This window comes from Erpetoichthys calabaricus, chromosome 5, assembly GCF_900747795.2.
Source record: "Erpetoichthys calabaricus chromosome 5, fErpCal1.3, whole genome shotgun sequence".
NCBI lineage: Eukaryota > Metazoa > Chordata > Cladistia > Polypteriformes > Polypteridae > Erpetoichthys > Erpetoichthys calabaricus.
This window is the reverse complement of record NC_041398.2, coordinates 229761822-229787009: the sequence shown is the minus strand read 5'-3', so window position 1 is coordinate 229787009 and position 25188 is coordinate 229761822. Positions and strand designations below refer to the sequence as shown.

The 25188-nt window shown below is 36.8% G+C and overlaps 1 protein-coding gene across 1 annotated transcript in view; it reads left to right on the top strand.

Moving 5' to 3' along the window:
* Positions 1-25188, top strand: part of slc45a2 (solute carrier family 45 member 2) — a 75105-nt gene that overhangs the window by 13951 nt on the left and 35966 nt on the right. The window contains exon 2 of the mRNA XM_028803036.2: positions 10488-10664. Coding sequence (XP_028658869.1) covers positions 10488-10664 — 177 coding nt within the window. The remainder of the gene's footprint in view (positions 1-10487; positions 10665-25188) is intronic.

The window sequence follows — 25188 nt, the reverse complement described above, 5'->3', positions numbered from 1 at the left end:
TTTTTTTGGGTAGTCGTGAGAGGACTGCGTTACAGTAATCTAGTCGACTGAAATCAAAAGCATGAACTAATTTCTCGGCATCTTTCAATGATATAAGAGGTCTAACTTTACAGCTCATGCTACCGTTTCTGTTGCTTGTATTAAAGATTTGCTGCACAGTTTATCAATACTGCTCAGTACAGTACAATACAATACAATACAATTTATTTTTGTATAGCCCAAAATCACATAAGAAGTGCTGCAATGGGCTTTAACAGGCCCTGTCTCTTGACAGCCCCCCAGTCTTGACTCTCTAAGAAGACAAGGAAAAACTCCCAAAAAACCCTTGTAGGGAAAAAATGGAAGAAACCTTGGGAAAGGCAGTTCAAAAAGAGACCCCTTTCCAGGTAGGTTGGGCGTGCAGTGGGTGTCAAAAAGAAGGTCAATACAATACAATACACAGAACAGAATACAAGTAATCCTCAATGCAGTATAAAAATAAAAATATTACAAGTACGGAGCAGAATTTAACAGTAGATGATATCACATAAAATGATTTGGATTTGTTTAGAGTCCTGGAGACCTCGGCCATCAAGCTGCCTCCCCCATTTGGCCATTCCACGGCTGAGACAGCGCTGAACCAGCTAATCCAATGAAATGCCTCCTCTACCGCACAATTCCTGCGATCCTCCATCAGGGATGACTTTACCTTAGGCAGGCAAAACAACTTGGCAGGTGGGCCGTGGCACCAAGTGCCACATTTCAGTACCAAAAAGAGAAACAGAATAGGTGAGGGTTAGTAAAATTAGAACTATCATATTACTTATGTTTTAGTGCTAATGACTAACAACAGAGATGCAGTCTGTACAGTTAATCAGCAGCTCTAGTCAGGGTGTGCTAAACTGAATTAGTGAGTCTTCAGCCGGGATTTAAAAGCTGAGATCGAAGGGGCATCTCTTATAGTAGCAGGCAAACCTTTCCACAGTTTAGGGACCCGGTAACTAATAGCTCATCCTCCCACTTTTATTTTATTAATTCTTGGAATTATAAGCAGACCGGCATCTTGAGATCTTAATGTGCAATCTGGTTTGTAAGTCATGATAAGTTCAGACAAGTAAGCCAGACCTTGGCCATTTAATGCTTTATATGTTAAAAGGAGGATTTTGAAAACTGCCCTAAAGTTAACCAAGAGCCAGTGTAAGGATTTAAGAACTGGAGTAATGTGTTCATATTTTCTTGTTCTTGTAATAATTCTTGCAGCAGCATTTTGGATTAACTGGAGGCTGTATAAAGAACAGTTTGAACATCCAGTGAACACAGCATTGCAGTAGTCAATCCTACTAGAAATAAATGCATGAATTAATTTCTCAGAATCCTGTTTATTTAGAAAGCGCCTTAATTTCCCAACATTTTTAAGATGGAAGAAACATGATTTGGACAACTTTGTAATGTGTGCTTTAAATGACATGCTAGAGTCAAAGATAACTCCTAGATTGCGGGCTGATTAGGTAAAATTAATGGTGATTTCAACGGAGTTAAATGATGACAAAATATTGTTGTGATCAGCATCATTCCCTCCAATAATTATCATCTCTGTTTTATTGGTGTTTAAAGATAGATAGTTCTAATCCATCCACTCCTTTAATTCACTAACACAACTAATTAAAGACATCTTTGGAGAAACTTCATTTGATCTAAATGAAAGGTATAACTGGGTGTCATCTGCATACAAATGAAAATTAACATTATGTTTCCTAATGAGAGATCTCAGTGGAAGCATGTAAAGTAAAAACAGTAAAGGTCCCAGTACTAAGCCCCGCGGAACACCATATTGAACTTCTGTGTATAATGATGGAGTACTGTCAGCACATTTCTGTACGTATTAGAATCGATTTGATAAATAAGAACTAAACCAAGCGAGCACAAAGCCTGTACCCCCAACATCATTACTTAGCCTGTTCAGTAAAATGGAATGGTCATTGGTGTCAAATGCTGTGCTTAAGTCTAACAACATAATTACAGTGGAGTTTCTTTCATCAGAGGATATCAAAATGTTGTTTAAAACCAGCGTTAGTGACGTTTCTGTACTATGACCAGTGCGGAAACCAGATTGGAATTTCTCAAATAAATTATAATGCATAAGGTGTGACTAAAGCTGATTGGAGACTACTTTTTCTAGTATTTTAGAGAGAAAGGGTAAATTTGAAATAAGCCTATAATTATTTAGTATGTGTGGGTTTAGGTCTGACTTTTTAAGTAATGGTTTAATGACTGACACTTTTAGTGCATCAGGTACTGTGCCTATCTAATAATGTTAAGAATAGGCACTGCAAGAACATCCATTGCACTTTTTACTAGTTTTGTTGGCACTGGATCTAGGGAACAAGTAGTGGGTTTAATTTTAGAAGTTAAGACTTCCTGCTCAGTTACAGGATTACAATTACTAAAGTGCTGAATGCAATGTTGAGACAGGGTCTGCTAAGCTAGTATGTGGTTTGTACTGTGATGCTGAGATCTGGGATCTTATATTTTTAATTTTGTCTTTTGAAGAAGTTCATAAATTCTGTACTTCTAATATCTGTTGGTATTTTGCACCGTAGATCTGAATTCCCATTTGTTAAATGTATCGACTGTTTGAAACAGTACCCAAGGATTTTTATTATTGCTATCTATTATTGTAGAAGAGTATTCTGAGAGAGCTTTAAACAGAGCTTTTTTATATTTTTAACACTGTCTGTCCATGCAATTTGAAAGACATGTAGCTTTGTTGTTCTCCATTTGCGCTCCAGTTTTCGATACTCTAATTTAAGAGCTCGAGTGTTTTCATTAAACCAGGGAGAGTTTCTATGTGCTAGTGGCTGCATGTTAGACGATAGTTACTGCAGTCTGACACACTATAAGGCGACACCCAAGTGAAGAATTTTCTATGTTGTAGTTCACCGGGCTTTGTGAGTCCTATAAACTGGTTGTCTTGGGCACCCGGACTACGGATTTCTACCGAAAATGCCTGTATTTATAATGTGACATAAATGTTGTGGGAAATGGGAGGTGTGGGGCTCACCTTCAAAATAATTTGTAGTTAAATATAGATCTGTTATCTCTTGGAGTTTTCTTATTCTCAAAACAATTTTAAGTAGTTTTACTCTTTTAGTTCCTGATTTTAAAGTTCTTGTTTGTAGTACAGAACTGTGGCAAAAACAATACATTAATCCTTTAGATGTTTTGGTTATCCAGTTTCTAATAATAATATTTATATGCAGTTAGTGAAGGGCTGAGTCACTGTGCCGTTGCCTTAAAGGCTATTTGTACATTGAAAAGAAAAAAGGTAAGAGATCCAGTGTTTCAGCTGTATAGTGTTCATTTATTTCCCAAGCACCAATAAACAGACTTTAAATATGCTGGTGTTCTGAAGAGTATGATATAAATAGGGATTGCAAGAAAAAAGATCAAATTTTTAAATTAATTGTACATTGATTACAGAAGGATAGTTAAACTCAAGAAGTGCCCTTTTAACAAAAAAAATGAAATCAGAGCCACTTTGCTCTCTGAAGAACAGTATTGAGGAACAGTGAACATTCTGTTATTTTTCACCTTTCACCTTCACTTTATTATTATTAGAATTGATTGAAGAGAACATTTTTTAAACATTTTATTGATTTTATTAAAAGCAAAAAACAGTTCTGTAAAATTTTACTGGCTTGTATAGAATAAGTTCAAGACAAATCAACCCCCACCCATGAGAAAGAGAACTAGGCCAACACAGTAAAACTTTAGAAATATGAACAAATAAATAAATAAAAAAGGGAAGAGAATCTGCTTCCTCAATTTAAATGCTTATTCAAAAATGTTACACTGGTCAACAAGCATTTTGCTACTGGGATTCTTTCACCTGTACTTTAACAAATTTCACTTGCTGACTCCAAATCTGAAAACCGTTTTCATCCAGCACATCTCATTTTTTAGTTATGATATTCCAGGTCTTGGACAACTAGGGTGACTGGACAGTAAATATGATGCGTTTCAGCATTTAAGAAATAAGTTTGGTCTCAAGAAAGTGAAGCCAAAATTAAGAAAAGTGTTTTTGTTGGCCCCCGAAATCCGTGAACTGATGCTTGACAATGAGTTCAAAAAGAAACTGAAGCCAACTGAATCAGCACCCTCATTCGTGCAGGTTGTCCAGAATTTTCTTGACAGTCACAGAGCAGAGAATTATACTGAGCTTGTGGAGAATATGCTGAAAGTATATTAGCTTACGGAAGCCAGAATGTCATTGAAGATGCATTTTTTACATTCTCATCTCGACTTTTTTCCACCAAATCTAAGCGATGTCAAAGATGAGCATGGGGAAAAATTTAATCAAGATACTGTATAAAGGTGATGGGAAGCTGATATTGGGGAAAATTCACTCTGGGCATGATGGGTGACTACTGTTGGTTCTTGCAAAGAGAGACGGATGTGCTGTACAAGTTCAAAAGCGAGTGCCTCCAATAATTTTGGGCACGCTCACCTCACTTTTATATTGAGGTAAATTGACATAAATATTCTTTAACGTGTCTCTGGCATCGTCTTCTGGTTTGTTTTTAGAATAAACGCATCAAAACAATTTTGGTGAGACATAGTACAAACTTCACATATCGTGTTAATATATTATATTGATGTTCAAAAGTGTGAAAACGTCAATGATGTATATTTCAAAAACCTGACGTGCTAGCTTAATTCTGATTTCATATATGAAATCAGTGTAAAAAACTAAATAAAGAGCTGCTCTGAAGTTCCCAGAAGCAAACAAAAAATATTTTTTGAACACCAGTGTTATTGATTAGAACCTTCCAAGTTTTAAAGAAGTTTTGCACAGATCCTCGTATGTGAGAATTTGATTGTTTCCCATTTCAAATAATATTTAAGATCAGTTACCCACTGACTTAAAAGAGGTGAGTTAGGATTCTTCCAGTTGAGCGAGACAAGTCTACGTGCCAATAGTGAAGTAAAGGCAATTACTGTTTGTCCTTCTCCACTTTAAGCCCATTTGGTAGTACACCAAACATAGCTGTTAATGGATTAGGCCAGATTGTGACACCAAGGCTGTCTAAAGGCATTTAAAGATTTTGGTTCAAAATGATGTTAAAACATTTGGCCCAATGAGGCTGGAACGTGATTGCAACATTCACAGGTTGGATCTTGCCCTGAAAACATTTTGGACAATTTTAAACAAGATAGATGTGCTCGATAGATGATTTTAAGTTGAATAACTGTAAGCTTTGCGCATATGGAGCTAGAGTGAATTCTGTGCATTGCTGCCTTCCACTCCTTTTCTGAAATGTTGAGTGAGAGATCCTTTTCCCACTGTACTCTGGGATCTTTGAAAGGGAGGGACTTTAAAATGTTTTTATATACTACAGAAATGCTGTCTGAGTCCTCAAGACTGATCAATATTTTTTCTGGAATAGAATTAGGTGGGAGGTGAGGAAAATTGGGCAAGTTTTGTTTAGCAAAGTTTTTAATTTGAAGGTAGTGAAAGAAATGTGTTGCTGGAAAGTTAAATTTGAAGTGTAATTGTTCGTAGGATTTAATCCTGAATGTTTTCCAAACATTAAAAACTGCTTACGTTTGAGAGGGTGGAAAAAGGTGGTTATCATGCAGAGGTGCCACAGATAAAGGCTTCTCTATCTTAAAGTACTTTCTACATTGGTTCCATATTCTGAGTGAATGAAGCACAATTGGGTTCTTAGTATATTGGCGATAACTTGTATTTATTGGGGAACAAAGCAAGGAATATAAAGAAGTACTGCAGGATTTTGTTTATATTGTGGACCAAGCCTGTCTATGTTCATCTATTTGTGTCAATGTCCAAGTTTTTATAGCTTGTATTTTTGCCGCCAAGTAATAAAATTGAAAGTCAGGTAGAGCCTTTCCACCTTCTGCCTTAGGTCTTTTTAGGGTCACCCTTTGGATACGTGGATGTTTTGAATTCCAAATAAATGAGGTTATGATTGAATTTAACTTCTTAAAAAATTATTTATTGATGTATATTGGAATGCTTTGAAATAGAAAAAGAAGCTTAGGAAGGATATTCATCTTAACAATGTTAATTCTTCCAGCTAAAGTGAGATGAAGGATAGACCATCTATGCAAGTCTTGCTTAAGTTTTTCATGCAGACAGCAAAATTTTGTTGATAAAGAGCTTTATGTTTACTTGTGATGTTTACCCCTAGGTATTTAAATTGATCTGTGATGATAAACAGGGAGGTGTCCAATTTAGTATCATGTGCTAGAGAGTTTACTGGAAAGAACGCACTTTTATTCAAATTAATTCTGAGACCAGAAATCTTTTGAAATTCTGTTAGTGCTGTTACGACTGCAGGCACAGAATTTTGTGGATCTGATATATACAGTACCATATCATCTGCATATAGTGAAATTTTATGTTTAAGTCCTTCTCTGATAATCCCCTTTATTTTATAAGCATTTCAACAGTGAACTACCAGTAGCTCAATATCTACTGCAAAAAACAGTGGTGACAAGGGAATGGAATATCCTTGTCTAGTACCACGTTCTAGCTTGTTTGTTGTTAATACAAATTGAAGCTTCTGGACTGGTATGTAGTAATTTGATCCATGCACATATGTTCGGTCCAAACCCAAATTTCTCTATTGTAGTGAAAAGATAGTTCCATTCAACCATATCAAATGCTTTTTCTGCATCCAGCGATAATAATATCTCCGGGGTGTTACACTTTGTATGTGAATACTTTACATTAAACAGGTGTTGAAGACTGGAAGCTAAGTATCTGCCTTTAATAAATCCAGTTTGTGTCTTGTGATATTACTGAAGGAAGCACTTTCTCAATCTTTCTAGCTGGAACTTTGGAGAGTATCTTAACATCATTATTCAAAAGTGAGATTAGTCTGTGTGATGCACAGTCCTTATTTTGTTTAGGAAAGATGGGAATTAATGCTTGGCAAAAAGTTTGAAGTGGAATTTTATTGTCTCTAGCTTCTGTAAATGTTGAATTTTTTATAAAATTCAACAGGGTAGCCATCAGGGCCTGCTGCTTTCCCACTCTGAAGTGAGTTTATAGCATCTAGTAATTCTGATAGTGCCAGAGGTTTATTCAATTCCCCTGCACTGAGAATATCTAGATGTGGTAACTGTAATGCATCCAAAAACGCATTACGTTGTGTCTTGTCTTCTTTAAACTGAGTAGAATATAAGAACATTTAAATCTCTTAAATATGTGCATTATATTTTATGGTCAATGATTTTTGTCTTCATCTGTGTTGGTAATTACTGGTATTGCATTGCAAACTTCCTGTTTGTGGATTTGTTGAGCTAAAATCTTATGAGTCTTCTCTCCATGTTCATAGTAAGGATGTCTTGATTTAAAAGTGAGTTGTTCTGTTTCTTTAGTTGTCAAGCGGTTGACTTCTGTATGTAAAGCCTGTATGAGTGCCTCATTTGAACACCTGGCAAGTTCTTGATCTGTTTTGGTAATTTCACTGATTACCGTATTTTTTGCACCATAAGACGCACCTGACCATTAGACGCACCTAGGTTTAGAGGAGGAAAACAAGAAAAAAAATATTCTGAACCAAATGGTGCACTAATATGTTTAATAAAATATAGCAGAATAATATTTCAACCATGTAAATTCAACAGCGGTATTAAGAAACATCATCACTGTCATTAACAAATAAGGAGAGACTTTAAGGTTCAAGCATTCTTCTAGTTTTATGGAAACCCCAAGAACTCCACATCGCTAGTGTCAGAATTTATTAAGCTCAGTTGCTCACAATTACTTTGCAGCACCACGTACCTATCATCACGCGACATAACCTGTCCAAAACCACCAGGGGACAAAGCACGTTTGGACCAATGCTCCCTGAAGTTATATCGCCAGTCTAGTCCCATCTATATTTGTAATGCCACAAAGCCCTTCATCTCGTGTTTTGTTGTGGGTTTCCAGTTTGAAAAATGAGAATGCGGTGCAAGCACAGCCCTCGATTCAAAAAATTGCTCTGCATACCTGTTTGTCTCATCTGACAGTAGCTGAAAGGCAGCTTCAGGAAAGAACAGCCTGAAGTAGTCCAGCGGCTGGTAATCTATCGAGTCCAGAGTCCAACTCAGTGATAATGCGCTTCGCTCCCTCATGAGATGTAGACGCTATCTTGCCTTTGTTTATATTTGTTTAGATTTCGCAACTCACGCACACGCAAGGATTAGATGCCGAGTCAATGAGTCTAACATTCCTCCAAGCACAGAGGGAATGCCTGTAACGTAACAGTGAGTTTTGTCGCCCTCTAGCCCTGGATGTCGACTTTTGTCAGGTATTACACATCATGGTCTGTGATACAATATTCGCACCATAAGACGCACAGACATTTCCAACCTTCTTTTGGGGAAAAAAAAGTGCGTCTTATGGTGCGAAAAATACGGTAACTCTGATACCTTCTTAGTTTCCGATTTAATTTTGTGGCAAAGATATGAAATAATCTGTCCTCTTAAGAAAGCCTTCCAAGTTTCCCAGAGTATTCCTGCGGAGACCTCTGAGTATGTATTTGTCTCTAAAAAAAAATGATTTGCTTGGATATAAACTCTGTATAGTTCTCGTCTGCTAATAAAAGTTGGTTAAGATGCCAGCTGTGAGATGAGTATGTGGGGCGTAGTCATCTCAGCTCCAAAGTCAAGGGGCATGATCAATAGTGTTGTACTTAAAAGATTTAATCGTAGGCAAGAAATTGATATCTATGCAGAAATAATCAATTCTTGAGTAACAGTGATAAGGTGAGTAGAAGGAATATGCTCTTGAGTTTGGGTTTAGAAATCTCCAGGGGTCTGATAAGTTGTGATCGGTTACAAACTGTGTAATTGTTTTTGCAGTGTTTTTGCACCCCTGTGGCAAGAAACCTATCTAGGTCTGGATTTAAAACACAATTAAAGTCACCAGCCATTATAATTTTATGAGTGTTCACATTGGGAATGGATTCAAATACATTTTAGATGAAGTCCCTATCTAGCTTGTTCTATGTATAAGAATTCCCACACGTCTAGGTTTGTAAAGCTGGAATGGAATATTTGGCCAGTCCAGTCTCTGTGCAGCCGAAACGGATCCTTGCTTAATAACTGGGTCTCCTGTAAAAAAAACTATTTTAGCATTTAGACCTGTTAGGCGAGAGAATACTTTCTGTCTCTTCAATTCGTGATTGAGACCTTTAACATTCCAGCTCATAAAGTTAATTGTTTGGTCATGGAGACGTTGCTGTCATTTTGTAGTCTTAATTTAAGATAGCAAATTGTTACATAAGATAGCTTTGACCTTAAGTTCCAATTTTTCCAGGAGTTATTGCCATAAAACTTATTGTTACATTGGTTCTTACAATTATGAGGATTAAAAGGATAGATTATAAATAGCGTGCTTTCTTTATCTACCCCACCCCCCAAATCCCCCTACCCCTCCTATTTGCCTCCCCACGTGAGGCTAGATCACACTTCATAAAGTCCAAGTCGTCTGACATAAACCAAACACGTCCAAAACAAAACAACCCCCCCAGAAGCAGTGTATAAGGATTAAAACAGAGATATACATTGACAGATCAGTCCAAATACTATAACCATAAAATATATTCTTAAACAGTCCTGAGAAAGTAAACCCAAGGAATGAGATTAAACAGTAGCCCTGGATAAGCAGATAACGTTAAACAGTTCCCTATGAAAAAAAATACGCATACACACAGACATGCATATAATTGTAATTAAAACGTAAAAAAAAAAGTGTCCGAGAAGGAAATAGGATGTATAATTACGGTACCAGTATCATTGCAAGCAGATGAAACAGCAGGTAAGATCTTCTTTGCCATGCCAGGGCCTTATGCGACTCACGATCATATTTCAAAAAGTGTTGGGATCAGTTTTCTTAGCTCATTTTCTGCTTCCTCCGTAGAAGTAAAAATGTAGAACTTGCTTTGCATGTCCACTTTCAGTTTGGCAGGATACAAGAGGCTGTATCTGATCTCGGCTTTCCATAAACGCTATTTAAAGCTATAAAATGCAGCATGTTTAGCAGCTGTTTAAGGTGAGAAATCAAGGAAAATATGAATGTGTTTTTTTTCAAATATAATCTCTTGTTTCTGTCTGAGAAGTAACATTATATGTAATTTAAATTGTCATTTTTCAAAGCGCACAATGAGAGTCCTAGGTTTTGATGTATTCGATCCACTTATGCGGTAAGCTGCTGCTATCTCGATGTCTGATTTGAAGTCCTCTCCAATTATTTTAGAGAATAGTTCAGCTACTTTTTCACTGGGTTTGGACTTTCACAATTTTCAGGGAGATCTAATTTAAAAAAGTAATACTAAACACTGAGTCTGAGAATTACTGCCTTCCCATTTTCATTTATTGTAAAATTTTCACCTATATATTTAGGTATAGTTAATATTTACCTCAAACACCAGAGATGTTTACTTGATCATTTTATTGAGTTTAATTTCATTTTATTATTCTTGTTCTTTCAGCTATTGTAACAGAGAAATCTATAAAGAGGACCTGGGCCATAGTAGTTGTAATGTTTGGAGTAGTCCTATTTGACTTTGCAGCAGATTTTATTGATGGTCCAATCAAAGCCTATTTGTTTGATGTTTGCTCTCATGAAGATAAAGAAAGGGGATTGCATTTTCATGCTCTGTTAACTGGTAAGTGCTTTATTTTAGTCTTCCGTTGTTTTACTCATCATAGCTTTATTCTACATTATTACCATAATCCTTTTCATCATAAAAATGTCACCTAACATTATATTTACATTTCCTGGTAAGGGCTATGGTGGCAACAAGCCTAGCTAGTCTAATCAGGTCACCCTGTTTCTAGTAACTTTCTCCAGGTTCTGATAGGGAATTTCCAGAGGCTTGCAACAGATCCATCCAGAATATCTAGAAGTCTATATGCCCTGTCCACTTCAGCTGGCTTCTCTCAAAATAGAGAAGCAGCAGAATCTCCCAGATTACCCATTGTAGAGAGTTAGCACAACAACGTGTATGTTAACTTAAATTTGGCCAGTTGTACTTGGAATTGTATTTTGTCAGTTTTCTTCTACAACATGTTATGGGCTTTCAGTGGTTCTGAAAGACATTTCTAGGATCCTGTGTGACTACAGCTTTCATTCCAGGCATCTTCTACTTTTGTTTGGGCTTCCATCTTTTTAAATTTTTTAATTATAAAATTCTAAATAAGCTTTTTATTCATTGTGATAGGGATTTAACTTATGAATCTATTTTGTACATGATAATTAATAATTTTCCTTATCTTTCACTATCTTTCAATATCATTTTTTAAAATGTTGCTCTCTTATAAGGTTTACACATTTTCTGGTAGCTGCCCTGTGATGAACTTGCTCCCAGGCATGTAATGTCCCCTATCTTGCACCCAGGTCTGTTGAAATTGGCTGTGACTCATTGTAACCCAGAAGTGGATTAAGATGGTTAAGAAATGTTACCTTCAGGATCTCAGTAGGAAATTCTATCATAAAACATGATCTAAATGTAACAATAGAATCCAGTGTCTAAATCCTCTTGCAGTTTATTTCTTAAAGTTGAGACATAAAATTTAACCACATTTGTAATAAGTTCTCTTAAAACACTGGAAGCTTGTGAATTTCTTATACAAATGAATCTTATATTACAAATGTGGCAGGGTATCCTAGTAGATGCATAAATAAATAAATTACAAAGCTGCTTTATTACAGTTTGCAATGGTATGCTCAGTTACTTCAGGATTGTGCTGAGACTGAGCCAGTCCCTGCAGCTTTAGGTACAAGGTAGGAAGCAACTTTAGAACACACATTATTACCTACATTACTAGGGTGTACTCATGGACACATTGCAGTCACTAGCTGGACCATTTTATTGATATTCATAAACTGTACTTCATTAATCCCCATGGGGAAATTGTCTTTTGGGATTACTGTTGTGGGTCAGCGCACAGTCAGCCATTGTACAGTGGCCCTGGATTTATGTATTTACCATTTACCCTAGCCTGGTTGGTAAGGGTAGTATTCAGACAAAACCTACAAAAACACTATGAAAACTTGCAAATTCTATGCAGACAATGGTCTGGCTGGGTACTGAACTATGTTTTATCCATTTATCCACCATTATACTTACCTTTTATATTTGTCACCTCTGTGGGAAAGTTGTCTTTAAGGGTTTTAAATTGAAGAAAGCTGCATATAGAAAATTCCAGTATAACCAAGTTCATTCAGTAAAATTAAGTCAAATTTTGTTTCTTTATTTTTATTAAAGGTGTTTAGGAAATGAACACCTCAAATTTAAATTAAAAAAGTACCATAAAACTATTAAAAATATAGCATAGTTTGCAGTTTTTTACTTTTACATTAGTAGTTTATGCTGCATTTTTTAATTAAGTCAAGAGCAAGAACACAGCGTAGTCTGCATAACATATGCATTTATTTAACAGTAGGTATTACTATAATTTACTTCTTCATGACCATAAGGAATTTAGATCTAAATCTATCAGCTGCTGTAGAACTAAACCAGTCATTAAAAAATATAAAACTAATCATGGCAACTCTGCTCAAACTAACAAAACTATCCTGTTTAACAAAATGTTTTGAGAAGTTACAAAATAAACTATCATATTTTTATGAACTCTGAAGCCTGACTCAGTACTGTAATCAGTTGTAATCCAAGACTAAAGTACAGGGTAACACTTGGCGATCCTAAATTTATCCTTGTGTGTCTATGTATGTGTGTGGATGTGTGTGTGTGTGTGTGTGTGTGTGTGTGTGTGTGTGTGTGTGTGTGTGTGTGTTAATGTTTGTCATGCAATGGACTGGCATCATGTCCAGGGTTTGCTCCTGCCTTGCTCCCTGTACTAGCTGGAATGGGCCCCAGCACCCCCTGCAACCCTGTTCAGGACTTAGCGGGTTAGAAAATGACAGACTTTATAATAACTTTCATTATGTTCATTAAAAAATCTTTACAAACCTTTATAATGGATAAATAGTTTCAACTTTAAATTAGGTACTTCAAAAAGGTCAACAACTGACGAATAAATGAATTGTAAAGATGTAAAGTAGCACTATGTAATGACTTATTAATAAAGCTAGTATAAAGTGTCACCAAGATTCATCTATCCATTTTCTATAGACTACCAATATATGAATTATCATTTAGTTACATTTCTAACCATTTGAAGATATATTAACTAATAAGGGCAGTACAGTGGCGCAATGGTAGTGCTATTGCCTCTAAACAAGGAGGTTGGGGTGTCCGTCCTGGGTCCTGTCTTTGTGGACTTTGCATGTTCTTACTGTGTCTACATGGGTTTCCTCCAGGAGTTCAGGTTTCCTCCCACAGTCCAAAGACATTCCTGATGCTGAATTAGTGCAAATGTGTGCGTGTGTTCAACCTGTGTGTGTTCTCAACCTGGGATGGACTGGCACCCTGTCCGGGGATTGTTCTTGCCTTGTCCTATTTGCTTGCTGGGGTAAGCTTCAGCTTCCCTGTGATCCTGCTCAGGTTAAAGGAGGCATATTCTCTTTTTATTTTGGCTACATGAACACTGTTATTTTGTGTGACTAGTTGTTATGATGCTTTATGGTTATTAGGCACATGAATCACACACAATAAGACATCATGGTGGCCATGTTATATGTGATGGTAGTGCAATTAAAATAGTCTTAAAATTTGATTTTGCTGAAGTTTTATTTAAAAAGGAAAATGTAATTTAAATGTAATAATAAACAAAAATTGACATCTTCAAATTAATATCTTATAAAACTGCCGTCATGAAATATTAAAGATGTAACAAATGCAAAATAAAAAAGTTTCCTTTGGGTAGAGTTTCACTTTAGCAAGAATTTTAATTATCCATTTAGTGTCCTTTGTTCAAAATGCTGAATGTCTTTCCTTGGACAGGGTGTTCTTTTGGAAAATTGTGAAATGTAATTTCAGTACATTTTTTAACGGCACTCCACATTTTTAATAAAGTGCAACAATGCAGAATAATTAGATATTTTTCAAAAGCATTGAAGCATACTGTAGATTTTACTGCTATAAGATGAAATAATATTAACACACTGACACCTGGACATTTAAAAGCAGCCGGATAGGTATTCAAAAAAAGCAAGATAAGCATAGTATATCATTTCTCTAATAAAATTACAGCAAGCTTATTTATAATGTATTTTTTTTAAATGAAGGCTTTTTAGATAACATTCAGTAAAACTAAATTATTTTCCTTGGGGAATTGGTGCACACCTTCATACATATTATGATATAAAACAAACCCTGACTTTGGCTGCCTGTCAGTGCCAGAGGGCCTATTATCAGTTCAAACAATTTATGAAAAGGACAGAAAAAAGTGATATTATTTTGACATCTTCCTAGTTACCTCAGAGTGTTTTACATAAGTTTGTACAACCACCTGTTAAAGAAGTGTTTAAGGCAAAGTTTCAGTGAATTGTTAATTACACATAATTGGTCACTTAGCTTTTATGAAGAGGACCCTGTTACGAATGGGAGTTTCTGTTTCATATTAGGGTCTTTCTCATAAGCCAAGAAACTGTAACATTTATCTATCCCATCAATTTGAGTAGAATTTAATAGAATTTGCCCTTTCAAATGTAGCAGGTCCTTCCAACAGTTTCCCAAGTTAATTATATTCACAGATTCCATATTTAAAATGGGTAAGGCAATACAAAGCAATAAGAATGCAATACAATACAAAGGCACATGATAATACATTTTTGTTGCTCCAGAAAGCTGAGTTTAGTTTAGTTCCCACCTGACAGCTTTTGCAGTCCTGACCAGATATACTGTACTCAACCACTTTAAAAGAAACGGTATCTGAGAAACAGGCAGTGCATAGCTACATCTGGTAGCAAACATACTTACCGATTTAACTCTTGTATTAGATGGTTAGTAGCTTCCTTTTTTTCTAAATCTGGCAGATTTTCAGGTACTTTATAAATAGTTGGTCTTTGAAAATGAGTAAGCTAGATTTTTTTGTGTCATTGACAAGTGTCTTGAGTTCAGTAGTATGAACAGTGGTATATGTTACCTGAACATACTGTGACATTTGAATGGTTTACTTGGAAACTTTTGTTTGCTTATATGTATGCCAAGCCAGTTAAATTTCTGGTAATTATGCTTAGCCTGGGAAACTGGCAAGTTTACTTTTCTGTGATATTTAAGTTTTTTTCACATGTGTTCTCAATGTAGAAATAAACTGGGATAACCTTTACATGTGAAGGAGGCTACCACATAGTTGACACAGGCCTCAGGTAGTGCTTTGAAACAGCCATCTTCAATGTTTCTCAAATAGACTTTAAATAAGGCTTGTTGTAGAGAGCAGGATCTTAGTTTTTGAGCCTGCTCCTATAAAACTAAAGAAGCTGGTCAATTCCAAAAAAAAATTATTAGAAAAGAACAACACAGCTAGTAAAACATTATCTGTTAGGAAAACAAAGAGCCTCCAGGAACGAGATTGTCAGAATAGTCTGTCCTATGGTTTCACTAGTTGTAATCTGCCCATGTTTAAATGGTTTTCGGAATTCTTTTGTTCTTCTGTTTATACCAGATTATTAGTGCAATTTAGCAAACTTTATTCTACTTATTGAAAAAAAGATATTCTAATGTGTACTTACTGTAAGTGGAAGTATTTTGGATCTGGAAATGATTAGTAAATTTATGTTTCAACTCGCCTAAAACACTCTTGCATGTTCTCCCCGTGTCTGCGTGGGTTTCCTCCGGGCGCTCCGGTTTCCTCCCACAGTCCAAAGACATGCAGGTTAGGTGGATTGGCGATTCTAAATTGGCCCTAGTGTGTGCTTGGTGTGTGGGTGTGTTTGTGTGTGTCCTGCGGTGGGTTGGCACCCTGCCCGGGATTGGTTCCTGCCTTGTGCCCTGTGTTGGCTGGGATTGGCTCCAGCAGACCCCCATGACCCTGTGTTTGGATTCAGCAGGTTGGAAAATGGATGGATGGATGGATAAAACACTCTGCTTACTTAAATACATTGCTGTGAAAAAGTAAATTCATGTACCATTTAGATTCATGTTTTTAAAAGAAAACCTCGCATCCTCTTCAGGTATACTCTATGGTAAAATGTGAAATTCATGGATATTTATGCAATATAGTCTGGTCAGGCCCAGAGGCAGAAAAGCTGCCCCTAACCATAATGTCTCCACCACCGTGCTTTACAGTTGATATGAAGTTCAAACATGGCATGTGGCATTTTGTTTCTACCTTACAGAATACATTATTCCATTTGTACTGTTATTCACCTGTTGGTTATCAGGCAAACTAAGGTTAGGAATCAGTTTTCTGAGGGTTTTTCCTTCCTGACCTTGCATGTAGGGCAATGTCGAATTTAGATTGATAATTCATACAGTTTGATATTTACTGAGACATACTTGCCTATAAATCTCTTGATGCTATCCTGGGGTTCTTGGAGACTTTCTGCAAATCTTTTTGTTCAGCTTTTGAATTGAAATAAGTGGAACAACCTTGCCTGAACAGAGCAGAGGTGGTTTGAAATTTTCTGTTTTGGTAGAGAACGTTATGGGCAGTTTATTGATTGACTACAGATGTCTTGGAAATTGTTTTTAAAACCCATCTCAGACTCATAGGCATAAACAGCCTTTCTTTGGAGAGCTGTTTTGATCATGCCAATGCAGCCACAGACCTTAAATACTAAGACTAAACCACACAACAGGTTTCTGATGTTTACATAATGCAGGGCCTGCTAAGTTAACATACAACTCTACTGCCTTTAAGTGATCTGGACCAAATTTTGAATAGTTGCCCTCTAGGAACATAAGGGCAAGACAGACTACTTTGGAACCCAAAAAATTGACCCTGAGAGTCTCTGTGTTTTTATTTACCGTATATACTCACATATAAGTCGGGTCTTGAAACCCGAAAAATCGATCATAAAATCAGACCCCTTATATGCATGTTCAAAAATGCGACACTTGTCCATCTTCTTGTCTTCTCCAATCTCGCACCAGTTTCTCAGTCACATCGAATTTTGTTGCAGCAGCACAGTTACCAATTTCTTTCGCTGCTTCAATGACGTTTAATTTAAAACCAGCTGCATATTTTCTTCTGATTGAACGCTCCATCGTAGATAAGGGATGCTCTTCTGGTAAAGGAGTATGAGGGTGTGAGATACAAAAAACACAAATCAGTGCAAACGTCGCTTCGGAATAGTTTGGGTATTACCGTGTGGTCACGTAGGCACAATACATAGGAAAAAAAAAGGCAGTGTGCTCCATGGTTACTCTATCAGGTGGGCGTTAGCATATCATAATCTCTTGGACAAATAGCGTGAGTTTTCTGTATTCGACTTATACAACCGACATTATAAAATACCAGAAATTATACAGTAAAATCAAGTCCCAACTTATCTGCGGGAGAACTTATCCACGAGTATATACAGTATTATCTATCTATCTATCTATCTATCTATCTATCTATCTATCTATCTATCTATCTATCTATCTATCTATCTATCTATCTATCTATCTATCTATCTATCTATCTATCTATTTATTTATTTTTGCAACAATCTGCACACCCGTACCATCTGCAGGCACAGAGCAAGTAAAACATCTGAACAGGTTACTATAATATAAAAAAGAAGTATTGTGCACTTTTGCAGGGGCATGTTGGGTGAGATTATTTTTGATTTTGATATGCTTTATTAATCACAGAGGAGAAATTGTTTTTTTGCATGACCTTAGATAGATAGATAGATAGATAGATAGATAGATAGATAGATAGATAGATAGATAGATAGATAGATAGATAGATAGATAGATAGATACATACATACATACATACATACATACATACATACATACATACTTTATTAATCCCAAGGGGAAATTCACATTTTGGTGGTCAGAATGCAGAGTCAACTGTTAAACAGACAGACACCCTGGAACAATTTTCAGTAGGATACCTTCTAGTAGTAACAGTATTTGAACCAGCAACCTCCCAGATACCAGCATAGATCCTTAGTCACAGAGCCACCACTCCTCCCTTGATCAAGAGTGGAAGTGTAGCACAACACAAAAGAGAAATAAAAGGTTGTTCTTTAACTACTGCTTAACTAGTGCTTCATAATTTAAACACTACAAACCATCTACCTTAAATTAAGAGGATCAGTCCGACATGACGGTGTTACTGGTTACAACCCAGCAAAGCATTACCACAATTCTGAAATCCATTTGGACCAAATAACAACAGGGTCAACATATAAACAAAACATAAACCTTTGCTTTCTTTCCTTAACCCAGTCCTAGTAATATACCTGGGCAATGCCAGGTACTTAAGCTAGTAGTATAAATAAATGCAAAATGCATCTTTATCAGTATTGTGAAATGATGCACAAATATTTTTTCTTCAAAAAATGTAAAAAAGGCAAACATTTTCATTTTTTACACATCATTGTACACATTATTATAGAGTTTTGCAGCAGGGTTTATGAACAGTTTGTCTTGACAAACCTGAAGAAAGTAAATAACAAACCAGCCAAAAACATTTTTATACTGACAAAATTAGCCAGGACTTCTTTAGATGTATATGAATTTGTGATGCGTAAGGTAAAAACTATGCAGGAGAAAAGTAAAAAATTACAGGTTAGCAGGCAGGCAGGCACTGAGCCCACATGCATACAAAAGAAACACCATGTTCAAAACAAAAAACACAAATTAAAATAAAATTTGATAAGTATTGTTAAGTGATTGGTTAAGCACTGTAACAAAATTAAACAGAGATAAATTTGCAAGGATTGGGTAACCATGAATATCATCTTTTGATGATGGAATATTTGTAGAAAAAAAGGTGGATCAGATTTTAACATTGCCAGTGTGTCTAGTAGTGTTGGATCAGTACTAACATTTAGACTTTGGTATCAATACCAGCTTTTTGATCTCAGTACCGGTACCAAAACTCCAAAAACCCCCGACTTACCCTAGCCACCCTGGTGTGCCATAAAATTGCTTGCCTCCCTGGTGCACCACACCGTCATTTCACACTATGCACCACTTCCTTGTTGATAGCCATGAAGTCCTAATTGTGTCAAAACGTGTAGTTTTGTTTCGTAAAGTCTATGAAACAGATGTTTTTCTAAAAATGTTAAGGGCTGTGAAAGATTGAGAGGAAAGCTAGCGTTTACTTCCAGTGCTAAAAATCCCAAAATGCTGGTATTGTACTGTTTTCAAATTTGTGTTTTTTGGTACTTCTCCAGTACCGGTATACTGCACAAACCTAATATCTAGCTCCTGCACTTGTTATGAACTGTGACTTCTTTGAGGAATTTATAGATAACTTACATGAAGAATCAGGGCTGGAGCAGAGCCTCATGGTGATGTTACTAGTGTTTGGGTTGGTCGCTGTCATCTTGACTAGTATTGGCAGGAAATATTAGGGTTTCTGCTGGAAAGCACTCAAAATCCTTCACTCTTGTGCCCATAAAACTAGACCCCAGCAAGGCACCACATATCCCTTTGCTATTTCTCAGTGATTGACAGGCACATATATCTGACAGACAGTTATTTATTTAAACATTTTTAATGTTGATTTGTATGGCTGATTATCTTCTGCTATCTCCTAGGGTGCAAGGTAGCCAAGCTACTTTGGCCAAGTGTATCAGCATGTGAAAGTGACATTGGTAATTTTTCCTTTAAATGGAGTTATTGCTCTTATGATTGCCAGGCTGTGTCATTCTGACTCCCTTTTTCTCATTTATTCATTTTGTGTTTCTTTTTCCTTTTTTTATATTTCTGTGCACTAATATTGTGATTGCAACGCATTTTTCTCTGAGCATGTTTGTGTTGTTTTGGAGGACATCAGGAGTCAGCTGGGCAGAGAGACATTTGTTTTAGATCTTGTAGAGGCAATTGAATGAAACAGAACTTTCTTTGCTCCATTATAAGCCCTTTTCTTTTAGTGTTTTTTTTTTTCTAGGTCACAAATTATATATTTGCTTTAAATAAAATTAGCCATTTGGCACACAATACATAAGAAGTTAGAACACATAATCTGCATTTAAGGTCTTGACAAGGATAAATTGTGCAATCACACCAGCAAATTGCACCAAATACAGTATATAAAACACTTTTAATGCTGCTTCAAAACTCAGTTTCCAGTTGTTCAGCGATTTGGATTCATTTTAAATTGCACACTTGGAACTAAACCCTTGTGAGCCTCTCTTTTTTTTCCCCTTTCTCTTGTTCAGAAATAAACGGAAAACACTTGTTCCTGTTTATTTGGTAAAAGAGAGAACGGGTAGGTAAATGCAGCGCAACAAGCTCAATAATGACACATGCATATAATAATTCACATCACCGACCCATTATTGTAATGTGTGTTGACGTGACAAACATATTAAACCTCAGAAGTGATGAATATGATGTATAGACTATTTTACTTCAATTTTAAGAGGGTCAGTGCTGCGTATTCGTACTAAACATCTGAAATGTGCAAACACACTTTCCACAAAACTGTTAGCTTTATAAATTTGACAACTAGCATGGAGATTTCTATTTGTGGCATCTTTTGCTTTTATTTTTGAACTTTTGAACTGCTGCATAGGGATTACTTCGCTACTCAAGAGCAGCATATCGTAACTGCAGCAGCACTTCACGGGGGACCTCCAACCTTCACAGGGGACAACTGCCCCTACCCCCCCAATCCACATTGATGATCATGTATCATAGCTTCATGGCACTTGATACTTCACGGAAGACCAGATACCCTGAAAAAGAATAAATACGTCTGGAATCTTCACATCTGCTCAGCATTTAAAAAAAAAAAAAAGTTAAAGGGAACATACATAGGTGGCAAAAAAAGTCTCATATTTTGGAATTTCGGATTAGGGATACTCAACCTATGTGTTGGTACATCCATCCATCCATCCATTTTAAAATACAGTACATTCTGTCTTCACACAAAGAGCATTTTCAGGAAAACATCAAGCTAATATATATGGTGTTTGTGCTAGTCAGTGCTTGTCAACACCCATACTTTGACCTTAACAGAATTATTCAAGGAGGATACAGCTTCTAGATTCACATAGGCAAATGCATGAACAATACAACTTTACCTTGAAAAGGCCTTTTAATTGAGTGTTATTTGATAGGAGACATACTGTATATGAATATTGATGATGCATATACACACACTTTTCACAATCTATTTAGAGATTAAGTGAACAAAATGTCTTGGAGTAGGATAGGTAGATTGAAGAACAGTTGTAACTATGACAACAAATACCTCAATACATAATATACATGGGCTCTAAGGAAAATAGCAAAATGAAAGCCATCCTTAAAACATTTTTCTACCAAGAAATATTGTCCTGGTAGCATTATGAAACAGTTTTAGAGCTTAAAAGAATTGCAGAGAATGGAGGAAAAGTGGATTCAGAACAGTACAGATTAATGCTGACAGCTATGGTTGTCAAGAGTCAATGTATGTCAGGAGATTCATCTTTGAAAAGTCCTAAAACATCCAAGTAATGGCACACCAGAAGAAGGTAAAAAGAAAGAAAATGAGCATTTTATAGTAACTTAGCCAAATGATAGAATTGCACCATCCGACCTGATCTTCAGTGACTTCCCAAAAGAGAATTGGCAAAATTGCATTGCTATAACAAAGATGAGGAAACTACTTGGATAACATGAGACTGTAATTAAAAATAAGGAAAAGTTTAACTTATTTTAATTCAGTTGTTTATTGTATTTAGCTCATCAGGTTAAGCAATATTCCTTGTTATATTTGAAATTATTTTAATGAGTTTAAAAAGTATTATTATTTAAATATATGCAAAGATGTGTTTGAATACAGTGTAGTATAAGTAGATATAGTAATATGAAACGTAAACATTTTGAGTTGAAATCATTAAATTAAATAACAACTTCAGATGTGTGGTTGTGTCACAACCAATGCACAAGCAACAAAGTAGCTTTTTAAAGCCTTTGCAGCAAGAAGTGACACTGTCTTACAGTCATCATACTCTAATTCAAACCCCAGGTGGGTACTATATTTGTAGTTTAGGTGAAGGAATAAGGTGAATTTTAGGAAACCAACTGGTCTATGATGAAAGGTAAAGAAAAGTGTAACTTTGTAAGAACTAGGCAATATCTACTCAGAAATTTAGAGAGAAGGGAACCTAGGATGCACTTGGAATGTCTTACTCTTTGTCAAAAGTGAGAAAGAATCCTCAGGAAATTGATTCAAAGTTAGAACACCTATTGGCTGAAAGAAGCAACACACTGTCCCAGATCAAGACAATCAGGATGTTGTTGCCTGTTTAGTCTGTATATTGTGATGTGTGAGTCACGGACTTGCACAAGAGAGAAGCGGGTGAATTCAGGTTTACAAGAAAATCAGCTTTATTGTTGTGAAGACAGGAACAGTTTCAAGCATTTTATTCAAACGGGAGTCGTCAGATCAGCACACAAAACCACAGCAAGCAAGTGGTGACATTGTCAGTCGTCCTGCATTAGCTCCCTTCTTTAGATTAAAAGAATAGATAGCCTCCCACCTCAAGAAGATTCATTCTGAGAGAAAAAGTGAGCACAAGGCCAGGTCAGCAGCTGGTTTTAAATGTTCCCTGCATCAACCATTAGGCGACAGACATGTCACGAGGTGACGGGCAACAAATTCCTGCCTGTTTTAACAGAGTTTCAGCGTGCGGCTCTTTTGGGGGGTTGTCGAGTGCTATTGGGGGGTGCCAGGCTCCCACAATATTTATAATGCAAAGTTCACTCACTCACTCATCAACAAAAACACTATTTCCCATTTAGCTAAAAAGCTGAAATGTGTCAGGGTGATACATCTACTGTACTAATTAACATTTTTATATATCCGTATTTAGGAGAAAACTGAATAAGAACCTCACAATCTCAACAATGTTTGACTGATTTGATTGAAACTTGGTAAAGTTATAGAAGAAAAAAATTAGTCTGCCCATGTTTTTTTTTAATTTGTCAATAAATGTTTTATTTGTCAATATTTATTAACATCATTCTAATATGCATGTGCTGTGCTGAGAGTGTGCTTTATACAAATGAAGGATGGAGCAGAAGCGACTGACAGGCCAAATAGCCCCACTAACCAAGGGTGGAGAAACAATTGAAGAAGGGGCAGTGTCCTGGATGGGAAAAAAGAAATGTGTTCACATCTGACATATACATTCCTTTGCTCATCAAATTTCTTTACAAGTAAATGTGCATCTGCAGACTTAGAATGGGGAACCACATACAACTGACAAAAAACATGATAAAAATACTTCAGTGAGTGACAACAAATTAAAAATCATAAACATCTCATTTCAAGTCAAATGAATACACGTTCCTTTAAAATTGTGTTTTGCAATGACCATCAACAAAAGCAAAGTCACTAGGAAGAGCAGGAATTGATCTAATGCAGGAATGTTTTACTCCTACAGTGCATCCGGAAAGTATTCACAGCGCATCACTTTTTCCACATTTTGTTATGTTACAGCCTTATTTCAAAATGGATTAAATTCATTTTTTTTCTCAGAATTCTACACACAACACCCCATAATGAAAACGTGAAAAAAGTTTACTTGAGGTTTTTGCAAATTTATTAAAAAATAAAAAAAATGAGAAAGCACATGTACATAAGTAAGCCTTTGCCGTGAAGCTCGAAATTGAGCTCAGGTGCATCCTGTTTCCCCTGATCATCCTTGAGATGTTTCTGCAGCTTAATTGGAGTCCACCTGTGGTAAATTCAGTTGACTGGACATGATTTGGAAAGGCACACACCTGTCTATATAAGGTCCCACAGTTGACAGTTCATGTCAGAGCACAGGAATTGTCTGTAGACCTCCGAGACAGGATTGTCTCGAGGCACATATCTGGGGAACGTTACAGAAAAATTTCTGCTGCTTTGAAGGTCCCAATGAGCACAATGGCCTCCATCATCTGTAAGTGGAAGAAGTTCAAAACCACCAGGACTCTTCCTAGAGCTGGCCGGCCATCTAAACTGAGCGATCGGGGGAGAAGGGCCTTAGTCAGGGAGGTGACCAAGAACCCGATGGTCACTCTGTCAGAGCTCCAGAGGTCCTCTGTGGAGAGAGGAGAACCTTCCAGAAGGACAACCATCTCTGCAGCAAACCACCAATCAGGCCTGTATGGTAGAGTGGCCAGACGGAAGCCACTCCTTAGTTAAAGGCACATGGCAGCCCGCCTGGAGTTTGCCAAAAGGCACCTGAAGGACTCTCAGACCATGAGAAAGAAAATTCTCTGGTCTGATTAGACAAAGATTGAACTCTTTGGTGTGAATGCCAGGCGTCACGTTTGGAGGAAACCTGGCACCATCCCTACAGTGAAGCATGGTGGTGGCAGCATCATGCTGTGGGGATGTTTTTCAGCGGCAGGAACTGGGAGACTAGTCAGGATAAAGGAAAAGATGACTGCAGCAATGTACAGAGACATCCTGGATGAAAACCTGCTCCAGAGCACTCTTGACCTCAGACTGGGGCGACGGTTCATCTTTCAGCAGGACAACGACCCTAAGCACACAGCCAAGATATCAAAGGAGTGGCTTCAGGACAACTCTGTGAATGTCCTTGAGTGGCCCAGCCAGAGCCCAGACTTGAATCCAATTGAACATCTCTGGAGAGATCTTAAAATGGCTGTGCACCGACGCTCCCATCCAACCTGATGGAGCTTGAGAGGTGCTGCAAAGAGGAATGGGCGAAACTGGCCAAGGATAGGTGTGCCAAGCTTGTGGCATCATATTCAGAAAGACTTGAGGCTGTAATTGCTGCCAAAGGTGCATCGACAAAGTATTGAGCAAAGGCTGTGAATACTTATATACATGTGATTTCTCCATTTTTTTATTTTTAATAAATTTGCAAAAACCTCAAGTAAACTTTTTTCACGTTGTCATTATGGGGTGTTGTGTGCAGAATTCTGAGGAAAAAAAATTAATTGAATCCATTTTGGAATAAGGCTGTAACATAACAAAATGTGGAAAAAGTGATGCGCTGTGAATACTTTCTGGATGCACTGTAGATAGTGTTGATTAACATTTTTTGTAGTGAACATGCTGTATTCTCCAGTGACCCTGTTTGCCAGGTATTTTACTGTAAATTTGCCTTCCTGCCAGTTTTGGCATTTTTTTTCTTTCCCAACTCCCCATGATGGTTTACGAGGTGAC